Source organism: Coregonus lavaretus (genome assembly GCF_964263955.1).
Source record: "Coregonus lavaretus genome assembly, chromosome: 8".
NCBI lineage: Eukaryota > Metazoa > Chordata > Actinopteri > Salmoniformes > Salmonidae > Coregonus > Coregonus lavaretus.
Window position 1 is genome coordinate 50434998 of NC_139995.1, and position 12134 is coordinate 50447131.

A 12134-nucleotide genomic window follows, 5' to 3' on the forward strand; every position below is an offset into this window, starting at 1 on the left:
TTTGCCTCGGCATCCTGCACCCCACCACCAGGCTTTGCTCTTGCATCCTTCCCCCCACCACCAGTCCCTCCCCCGGCCATCCTGAGACACATTGTCCTCCGGTTCTTGGAGAAGTCAGGTGAGTTACATTGACACAATCACTTTGACAGGTTATCATTTTTCACTGTAATAGGGCCTCCTGTAGCTCAGTTGGTAGAGCATGGCGCTTGCAATGCTAGGGTTGTGGGTTCAATTCCCACGGGGGGCCAGTATGAAAAATGTATGCACTCACTAACTGTAAGTCGCTCTGGATAAGAGCATCTGCTAAATGACGTAAATGTAATATAACTTGATGTCATCGGCCTCCCCCCTTGCTTGGGGAACAATAGAGAAGCAACATAGAACAAAAGAGCCTACCCACACTTGTGCTATGTCATGACATACCTGGACCACCTATTGAGATGTGACTTTTGTTAAGTAAATCAGGTGTTAAATGAGGTGAAAAGGAGACTGGAGTGCCACTTAAAGTTTTTATGTAAGACTGAACTTCACTTTGTCCGCCACCAACAGGCTGTGCTCCGGCACACTGCACCCCACCACCAGGCTTTGCCCCGGCACCCTGCACCCCACCACCAGGCTTTGCCCCAGCACCCTGCATTCCACCCCCAGGCTTTGCCTCGGCATCCTGCACCCCACCACCAGGCTTTTCCCCAGCAACCTGCACTCCGTCGCCATGCTTTGCAGCTAATGCCATGCCAGGCTTTGGCACGAAAGTCATCCTGAAACAAATGGTCCTGCTATTCCTGGAGAGGCTCCCTCCTGCATCAGAGGACCTTGTGTCAGAGTACCTCACCGTCGCCGATCGTATCTGCACTCTGTTTCAAAGCATCACTGCCAGATTCCGCAACATCATTAATGAGGACCTGGAGAAATGTACAGACTCTGACAGTAAGCAGTACTGGGCTTACACCTTCTACTGGGAGTACATGAAGAGGTACCCATCATCCCAGTGCCTGGGGATTGAAGCCTTCACATGTGATGAGGAGAGATGTTTAGTGGTGGCCAACTTGTTTGCAAAGAAAATGTACCCCAAGATGTTCCTCTCAGCAGAAGACTTCGACACGGCTGAAGATTCAGGGAGCAATGGAGTAAGCAATGATTTCAAGTATTTATCTTTATAAAAGTCCACTCATTCAGTTATCTCTGATACTGCACTGTCGGAGCTAGAAGCACAAGCATTTCGCTACACCCGCTATAACATCTGCTAAACACGTGTATGTGACAAATCAAATTTGATTTGATGATTTGATTTGATTTTATCCAAAAATATATTGTTGTCGATATTGGTAAAAAAAAGTAAATCTGCAATGTTGCAAATGTTATGTTAAATAATAAATATCTTAAATATTTAATATTTTTGCTTTCAGTCTGTGGACATGAACCTGGCAATCTCCGACGAATTTGTCCCTAACCCTGTCAAGGTGTTGGAGGTGCTTCGACCCCTGTCACTGCCAGACATCAAAGAGCCCTTGACCACTATCCATGACAAAGTGGTGGACAACACAACAACAACCCTGGTTGCTGCCCCAGTTAAGGTGGACAACATCACAACACCCCTGGCCCTGACCATTAACCCAGTCAACCTCAAGGTTACGGATGAACCAGTTGACCTCCAGTCAGGTGAGTTACATTAACACAGATCACTTTGACAGGTTATCATTTCCCTCTGTAATATAAGGTATTAGCTAATGTTTTGTAACTAGACATTTTCGTAATTAAGTTGTGTTTCTATGAGATTGATCTTCTCCTTCTAATTTCAAGGGGATGTTGTGGTCAAACACCCAGCACCCTGCATTCCAACCGCAGGCTTTGCCACGGCACCATGCATACTACCCCCAGGCTTTGCCCCGGCACCCTGCACCCCACCACCAGGCTTTGCCCCAGCACCCTGCATTCCACCCCCAGGCTTTTCCCCGGCACCCTGCACCCCACCACCAGGCTTTTCCCCAGCACCCTGCATTCCACCCCCAGGCTTTGCCCCGGCACCCTGCAGCCCACCACCAGGCTTTGCCCCAGCACCCTGCATTCCACCCCCAGGCTTTGCCCCGGCACCCTGCACCCCACCACCAGGCTTTTCCCCAGCACCCTGCATTCCACCCCCAGGCTTTGCCTCGGCATCCTGCACCCCACCACCAGGCTTTGCTCTTGCATCCTTACCCCCACCACCAGTCCCTCCCCCGGCCATCCTGAGACACATTGTCCTCCGGTTCTTGGAGAAGTCAGGTGAGTTACATTGACACAATCACTTTGACAGGTTATCATTTTTCACTGTAATAGGGCCTCCTGTAGCTCAGTTGGTAGAGCATGGCGCTTGCAATGCCAGGGTTGTGGGTTCAATTCCCACGGGGGGCCAGTATGAAAAATGTATGCACTCACTAACTGTAAGTCGCTCTGGATAAGAGCATCTGCTAAATGACGTAAATGTAATATAACTTGATGTCATCGGCCTCCCCCCTTGCTTGGGGAACAATAGAGAAGCAACATAGAACAAAAGAGCCTACCCACACTTGTGCTATGTCATGACATACCTGGACCACCTATTGAGATGTGACTTTTGTTAAGTAAATCAGGTGTTAAATGAGGTGAAAAGGAGACTGGAGTGCCACTTAAAGTTTTTATGTAAGACTGATCTTCACTTTGTCCGCCACCAACAGGCTGTGCTCCGGCACACTGCACCACACCACCAGGCTTTGCCCCGGCACCCTGCACCCCACCACCAGGCTTTGCCCCAGCACCCTGCATTCCACCCCCAGGCTTTGCCTCGGCATCCTGCACCCCACGACCAGGCTTTGCCCCGGCACCCTGCACCCCACCACCAGGCTTTGCCCCAGCACCCTGCATTCCACCCCCAGGCTTTGCCCCGGCACCCTGCACCCCACCACCAGGCTTTGCCCCAGCACCCTGCATTCCACCCCCAGGCTTTGCCCCGGCACCCTGCACCCCACCACCAGGCTTTGCCCCAGCACCCTGCATTCCACCCCCAGGCTTTGCCTCGGCATCCTGCACCCCACCACCAGGCTTTTCCCCAGCAACCTGCACTCCGTCGCCATGCTTTGCAGCTAATGCCATGCCAGGCTTTGGCACGAAAGTCATCCTGAAACAAATGGTCCTGCTATTCCTGGAGAGGCTCCCTCCTGCATCAGAGGACCTTGTGTCAGAGTGCCTCACTGTCGCCGATCGTATCTGCACGCTGTTTCAAAGCATCACTGCCAGATTCCGCAACATCATTAATGAGGACCTGGAGAAATGTACCGACTCTGACAGTAAGCAGTACTGGGCTTACACCTTCTACTGGGAGTACATGAAGAGGTACCCATCATCCCAGTGCCTGGGGATTGAAGCCTTCACATGTGATGAGGAGAGATGTTTAGTGGTGGCCAACTTGTTTGCAAAGAAAATGTACCCCAAGATGTTCCTCTCAGCAGAAGACTTCGACACGGCTGAAGATTCAGGGAGCAATGGAGTAAGCAATGATTTCAAGTGTTTATCTTTATAAATGTCCATTCATTCAGTTATCTCTGATACTGCACTGTCGGAGCTAGAAGCACAAGCATTTCGCTACACCCGCTATAACATCTGCTAAACACGTGTATGTGACAAATCAAATTTGATTTGATGATTTGATTTGATTTTATCCAAAAATGTATTGTTGTCGATATTGGTAAAAAAAAGTAAATCTGCAATGTTGCAAATGTTATGTTAAATAATAAATATCTTAAATATTTAATATTTTTGCTTTCAGTCTGTGGACATGAACCTGGCAATCTCCGACGAATTTGTCCCTAACCCTGTCAAGGTGTTGGAGGTGCTTCGACCCCTGTCACTGCCAGACATCAAAGAGCCCTTGACCACTATCCATGACAAAGTGGTGGACAACACAACAACAACCCTGGTTGCTGCCCCAGTTAAGGTGGACAACATAACAACACCCCTGGCCCTGACCATTAACCCAGTCAACCTCAAGGTTACGGATGAACCAGTTGACCTCCAGTCAGGTGAGTTACATTAACACAGATCACTTTGACAGGTTATCATTTCCCTCTGTAATATAAGGTATTAGCTAATGTTTTATTATAACTAGACAGTTTTTGTAAATAATTTAAGCTATTGTGTGAGATTGATCTTCTCCTTATATAATTTCCAGAAGATGTTGTGGTCATCAAACCAAAGAAAAGCAGAGTCATGAGATTCTTCCGTCGACTTTTCTGCCGCATGTCCAAAGATGATTTCAAGGTGTGAACCTGACCAGCTTTTCAGCTGATGACTTCAGATCACACACACACATTTACATTACATTTACATTTTATCCAGAGCGACTTACAGTTAGTGCATACATTTTCATACTGGCCCCCCTGGCCATCGAACCCACAACCCTGGCATTGCAAGCTCCATGCTCTACCAACTGAGCTACACGGGGCCACACCTTCAGCTCACACACTTATATGTGCGCACGTACACACACACACACACACACACACACACACACACGCACACACCACAGTTCTTTAAAATGTTTGAGTTTCCCATGTTAAACATTTCTCATTACTTTTTTCCTCATTAAATATTTTAAGAACAAGTTATTTTGTCTTCATTCAATGTTGACTGTTTTTACTATTTACAGTAGCAATCAATTATGATTGTTATTTTTTTCAAATACAGTTTCAATTCACATTTCATCACAAACTTAAATTACATATTATTTATGCATCAACAACATGTATTGAATGTGTGTTTAGACTGAGTTTCCTACTGTACTTCTTCAGTTTTCCAGCAGAGGGCAGTCTTGTCTAATATCTGAAGTCATGTCTGTTACAGTAATTCTGATGGCCTTGTGTCTTGGTGTATATGTTTTTAGTCATTATCATGTACTATAAAGAATACTACATTGAAATATATGGATATAAACTGACAAGCATGACCACAGTACAAAGAACAATGGTCTGTATGTGTATGCTATTAAGCTATTAGTCTGAAAGATAGGGCCATATCCAACAATGTTTCCCTTTCTTTGATTGCAACATCTGTATGGGTAATCCCCAGGGGTCCCTGTTGGACTAGATAGATTATGGAAACCAAAGAAAGCTTTACAGTTTACTCTGTAGCAGGGATCTGGTTCATTTCAGTTTCAAGTGATTATGATGACCACGCCTCTCACTACATGATGTGTGGGGGCTGTGGTGAGACTGGGAACAAGACCATGGGAAGAACTAGTAGGAAAACGTTGAGACACATCAACTACAGTGCCATGCAGTACATCGGTCAAGAGTGGTGCCTTTAAAAAAATAACTGATCGAAGATACTGTACTGTATTTAGACTCCAGTCTGATTCCCACACCTTTCAACAGCACAACACCCTCGAGACCCGTGCAGGCGCAGATCTACAGCTCCCGCCAATGCCCTCGGTCCAGGTTTCCCACTTCTTTTATTCTGTGATACACACACACACCACAACCTTCCTCCCTTCTCTTTTTTTCTTCTTCTTCTCTCTCCTCCTTTTTTTGATTGAGGGGTGACTCACTGGTGTTCCAGCTTGTACTGTATCCATCATCGTAAAGGCGTCAGCTGGCTAAATGTAGATGTTTTGTTTGCCTGTCCATGGTCATGTACTGTACTGTATGGTTTTATCATGCCCTCTTGTATGTTTGACTGAGGAGAACACTGCAGTTGCCTGACTGTGTGACAATCCTTCATGTTGAACCCGTATAACATGTATCTCTGTATGCGTATGCACACATACACAATCCATGTCTCAATTGTCTCAAGGCTTAAAAATCCTTCTTTACCCCGTCTCCTCCCCTTCATCTACACTGATTGAAGTGGATTTAACAAGTGAAATCAATAAGGGATCATAGTATTCACCTGGATTCACCTGGTCAGTCTGTGTCATGGAAAGAGCAGGTGTTCTTAATGTTTTGTATTCTCAGTGTATATATATATACAGTTGAAGTCGGATGTTAACCTTAGCCAAATACATTTAAACTCAGTTTTTCACAATTCCTGACATTTAATCCTAGTAAAAATTCCCTGTCTTAGGTCAGTTAGGATCACCACTTTATTTTAAGAATGTGAAATGTCAGAATATTAGTAGAGAGAATGTTTTATTTCAGCTTTTATTTATTTCATCTCATTCCCAGTGGGTCAGAAGTTTACATACACTCAATTAGTATTTGGTAGCATTGCCTTTAAATTGTTTAACTTGGGTCAAATGGTTCGGGTAGCCTTCCACAAGCGTCCCACAATAAATTGGGTGAATTTTGGCCCATTCCTCCTGACAGAGCTGGTGTAACTGAGTCAGGTTTGTAGGCCTCCTTGCTCGCACACGTTTTTTCAGTTCTGCCAACAAATGTTCTATAGGATTGAGGTCAGGGCTTTGTGATGGCCACTCCAATACTTTGACTTTGTTGTCCTTAAGCCATTTTGCCACAACTTTGGAAGTATGCTTTGGGTCATTGTCCTTTTGGAAGACCCATTTGCGACCAAGCTTTAACACCCTGACTGATGTCTTGAGATGTTGCTTCAATATATCCACATAACTTTCCTTCCTCATGATGCAATCTATTTTGTGAAGTGCACCAGTCCCTCCTGCTGCAAAGCACCCCCACAGCATGATCCCACGGTTGGGATGGTGTTCTTCGGCTTGCAAGCCTACCCCTTTTTCATCCAAACATAACGATGGTCATTGTGGCCAAACAGTTCTATTTTTGTTTCATCAGACCAGAGGACATTTCTCCATAAAGTACGATCTTTGTCCCCATGTGCAGTTGCAAACCGTAGTTTGGCATTTTTTATGGCGGTTTTGGAGCAGTGGCTTCTTCCTTGCTGAGCGGCCTTTCAGTTTATGTTGATATAGGACTCGTTTTACTGTAGATACTTTTGTACCTGTTTCCCCCAGCATCTTCACAAGGTCCTTTGCTGTTGTTCTGGGATTGATTTGCACTTTTTGCACCAAAGTACGTTCAACTCTAGGAGACAGAACACGTCTCCTTCCTGAGCGTTATGATGGCTGCGTGATCCCATGGTGTTTATACTTGCGTACTATTGTTTGTACAGATGAATGTGGTACCTTCAGGCGTTTGGAAATTGCTCCCAAGAATGAACCAGACTTGTGGAGGTCTACAATTATTTTTCTGAGGTCTTGGATGATTTCTTTTGATTTTCCCATGATGTCAAGCAAAGAGGCACTGAGTTTGAAGGTAGGCCTTGAAATGCATCCACAGGTACACCTCCAATTGACTCAAATGATGTCAATTAGCCTATCAGAAGCTTCTAAAGCCATGACATCATTTTCTGGAATTTTCCAAACAGTTTAAAGGCACAGTCAACTTAGTGTATGTAAACTTCTGACCCACTGGAATTGTGATAAAGTGAATTATAAGTGAAATAATCTGTCTGTAAACAATTGTTGGACAAAGTAGATGTCCTAACCGACTTGCCAAAACTATAGTTTGTTAACAAGAAATTTGTGGAGTGGTTGAAACATGAGTTTTAATGACTCCAACCTAAGTGTATGTAAACTTCCGATTTCAACTGTATATCCACGCCCATGGGGAGATTCCAAAGGGCATTTTAAACTGTCCTACAGCCAACCTGATCAGAGCCAGCTGAGGTGAGATAGGATCTAATTTCCTGTGTGTTACAGGCTGAAAGAAACCACTACACACACATCTAAGAGAAGACTGACACTGACACCCACCCACAACATGACATGAAATATCGCCGGAAATGTAAATAACTTTTGGTATAGGTTGTAAAGTTTGATAAATGTGAGTGTATTATTTTTTTTGTAGCTTGGATGATTTGTTTCCTCTGGTCCATGTGCAGGTAGGCCTACAAAATGAGTGGGTACAGACCAGATACTGTAAATATATGTGTTTCCAATCTACTGTACCACCATTTACTGTATAGGACACCAGTCTTCACAGCCTTACCTTTACATAACTATTTAAATATAAAATATTTAAGACACAGTATTAACACAACACTGGATAGACCTATCCAATCAAGGGTCATGCTGTCTGCCTTGCTTTGGAAAAGGTGTCCCTCAAATCAAGTCAACGTTCAACGAACATTCAATATTACCAAGCTAATCTAGTTGCCTGATAACGAATTACATAATTGGTTAATTAATTGCCTGTCGAATCGAGGAGAAAATTCACATTAAACTGGAGTGGAAGATGAATGTCAACTGTACCAGTTTCGACCACTAGAGGACACTGTTAATTTGCTTTTCTCTGCGAAGCTCTAACTTCCACAGACGAAGGCCCTGTCCAGTAACAACTCCTATCCCACTACCCCCTAAGCACATGTATATTTCGGGGCCAGGTGGAACTAACATAACCTCTCAGCTAGAAATGATCACTGTTTTATGTTGTTTGGATATCATACTTGTTTGATATTCGCTAGGGTAGTTTGTTCCACAACTATGTTACAGTGCTTTTGAAAAGTATTTCCTGAAGTAGCCAACCGTAGCAATTAGCTCAGACTCTCAACGATGTTGTGTTGAATTGCAGACACACTGGTTAACCATACTGAACTCTCATATTATGCATAGTGTATGGTTGACGGGACCTGTAGCATACTTTCTGTGTTTGATCTCTTCGCATGCAACCTCTGTGCCCTCTGGTAAGTGATACTCTGGGACGTCAGTCAGTTGTGTAGAGATAGGCTACTCTACTGTGTGCCTACTGTAGAGATAGGCTACAGTGTGAGCTGGCTTCCCATTGACAGTTTGGGTCAAAGTTCTAATAAGGTACAGGATATGAAGTTATTATGATATGTTGTGATTTGATCTGATGCCTAACTCCACCCACTACCCACTTCATGTAGAGCTCAGGTATAAACCAAATATTATATGTGTATTGTCTGATTGGTGTGGCCATTCTACTACTGTAATACAGTAGCCTAAATAAGGGGCCTCTTTCAGAGGGCCAGCAGCAGAGATAAGGCCTTGTCTCTCACAGCCCAGGGAGCCTAGGGTAGTATGGGTCAGTATGGGTCATCCTGTCAGCCAGCAGAGACTGATGGAGGGACTAATCCCACTGCTGTCATGAAGATGGATCAGATGAAAACACAAAAACACCCGCCCTGCCCCCCGACCTGTGGGCTCAGACTGACAGAGACAGGTTTCAAAGAAAACTTGAGTGACTGACACACATGCATGCATGCGCGCACACAATAAATAGGCATCAAGGGAATGGGAATTATGGGAATTAGAGTTGAACCATTCTAGTTGGTTGATTTTATTAAATCAAATGGTACAGATTGAAATGGCTGCTAGATTTGCAATCTATAAACAGTAGGTAAAACCAATAGCTAAACTTACTCATTGCACACACACACACACACACGCACACACACGTACCCTGACACACAGATGGCCCCCGGTCTGACCACAAGTGGCGTCTAACCCCTGCACCCTGTGGTGAGCTAGAACCCAGATTGCCACTAAAAAAAAGGGATGCTTCATAGGTCAACTATTTTCTGGGTAAATGGAAAGGGGTTGTGTTTGACCTCAAACACTTCACGCTCTCACTGAGGCAGGCTGTGTGTGTGTGTGTGTGTGTGTGTGTGTGTGTGTGTGTGTGTGTGTGTGTGTGTGTGTGTGTGTGTGTGTGTGTGTGTGTGTGTGTGTGTGTGACAGACGGTGGAGGTGAGGTCCACTGAGAGAGGTCAGGAGCAGTATGGGGACAGGGAGTGGAGGAAAATAGTCATCTCAAAACTATGAACATTCAGTTCTCTTCTGTTGAAGTGTGGTTATGTACAGTTAGTGGGTCATGGAGAAAGTGAAATTGAAACTGCAATATGGTAGTTTGAGGTAAAAAAAAACAACAACGTAGAAATGTATTTTAAGTACAATGATAACTCAGAACATTATTGTAGAATACCATGACCAAGGGCTTTGAGTGGTATATAGATCTGGTTTTACGGATATTTCATTTGACTTTATTGTAAACAGACATATATTTTTGGTGATTCATTATCCTTCACCCCTCAGAAAATATTGAGCAAACAAAACCAGCTGACACAAGTGTCACAGTTCAGTGCATGTCACGGTTCAATTTGTAAAGATAAAATAAAAAGTGAAATATTGTACAGTACAGCCACAATCAATCAGATACCTTGAAAAAACTAAAGCAAGTTGTCAAAAATAAACATTTTCCAAGATAATACATAAAGTCAAATAAACTCTGAATTGAAATAATTTGATAATTATCAATAATGGACCATTTCAAATCTAAAATACTGCTCTGAAATCCCATATTCCATCTCATTACAGTAAAGTGTACTCAAGAGGTGTGAGAGTCGTTAGCTCCAAATCCAACCAATTTATCACACAAAAGCTAAGTGGAATTCTGCCAGGCCGATTAGGCTGTGTAGCTCAAGGCTAAACACATATACAGAATAACTTTAGCTTATCCTGAGAGAAGAAAATGTAGATTGGAAAAGACAGACTGGGATCAGGGGTGTAGAGTGAAGGGGTGGAGGTGAACTTTCCTCCAAAGAGTGTCGGACTAAATTGTGTGTCAAAAACCACTAAGGGGTTTGCTTTTATATTTTACAGACAATATCCCTTTAAAAGCGCGGCACGTCTGGAAAGCCCATTAGATGTGCATATAAAATGTCCTCTGTGATTAATAGTTGATGAGGCAGGGTTGGTGGGGTTGGTCGCAGGGTACCCACATGTGGCCACCAGGGCTCTGCCTCTACAAGCTCGCGTTACACTCCATAAACTTGCCACTCTTTCCCACCTATGCATTTAAAAGGGAGGAGGGACCACTTGTCAGGAATATCTTAGAACTGTGAAAACAGCCAGCCCAGTCAGGAGCGTGTGTGTTGGTGTGTGTGTGTGTGTGTGTGTGGACGCAGGGGTTAGCCTAACACTTCTCTAGCAGCACAGCCAGTCAGATCACTTGTCCACTCGCCGGTCGGTGGGTGTGAAAGTGTGTGTGTGAGTGTGTGTGAGGAGCTGCTCTCTACGACGTCACACATGCAAGACGGAGCGAGAGAGACCAACTAACCAGAGGAAGGTGTCCATCCTTACACATTGGACTGAGGAGAGTCAACAAGCCACAGTCAGTGACAGAAAGACAGACAGACAGAGAGAGTGAGTAACTTCTTCCAGTGTTGGATGTGCTGGGGAGATGATGTGCTTCTAAAACCAAAAAGCTGAAGTGGATATTACCCCATATTGACAGAACCAGAGAACTCTCTGCAGGGACTTTCAGCTCTCAGCAAGGACTTCACTCCAGAAGTGTGTGAGGCTGACTAAGTGTGTGTGTGAGGGAGTGTTTATTGTGTTTATCGCCATGGATCAGACAACCAGCAGCTGCATGCGGAGCACCCACCCCGGCAACCCCATCTGGGGGTGCGTGAGGAACCCTCATCCCGGAGCAGGGCTCCAGTCGCAGGCCCCCTTCTCCCTGCACCAGAAGCCTGAGTACCTTGCCTATACAGACTTCTCCACCTCCTGCCTGGTGCCTGCGCCCTACACCGCCTACCCCCGCGACGACAGACTTTACCAAGAGCCCCATGCGGGCTTCCAGAGGGCCGACTGGCAGTTCCCCCCCTGTGAGACACGGGGCCGGGGGCAGGAGGCCTGTCGGGTAGTGCCCGTGGCGGTGGTTGGTGGAGGGGTGGTGGGTGGCGTAGGGGGAGAGATGGACAGCACAGGTGGGGAGGTGCCAGGGGCAGTGCCCAGGTGTCTGAAGGGGGAGTACTCGCCACAGAGCATGGCATCGGCCGACACAGAGAAGAAGAGCTCCAAGAGGAAGAGGGACATAATAGGTGAGTCAATGATACGCCATGAGGGGATCAGTTGGGGTGTGCTGCTGGTAAATACCATGACTGAAAAGATGTGGGAAAAGACATGGGTGACCACTTCAGTAAGCCTACATTGCGTGCTAATACAGGTCAAATGCCATGCAGAGACAGAAATTAAAACATGATTCCCAGAGTTGACATTCATTTCGACAAACCCCTTTTCCTCATGAATATACAAGATAGATGTGCTATTCTGCAGGGAAACTCTCACCAGACTACTCTATCAGTGGACCATGATACAGTATCACATTCACTAATGCCCCATGTCATTGCTG

General features: G+C 45.2%; 1 protein-coding gene across 1 annotated transcript; it reads left to right on the forward strand.

Moving 5' to 3' along the window:
* Positions 1-11345: 11345 nt before the first annotated feature.
* LOC311134083 (homeobox protein MOX-1-like) lies at positions 11346-12096 on the forward strand (the record flags this gene model as incomplete). The annotated part of the gene is made up of 2 exons (XM_084167674.1): positions 11346-11823; positions 12059-12096. The coding sequence occupies 2 exons, from the start codon at positions 11346-11348 to the stop codon at positions 12094-12096; spliced, it is 516 nt and encodes a 171-aa protein (XP_084023800.1).
* Positions 12097-12134: the final 38 nt, after the last annotated feature.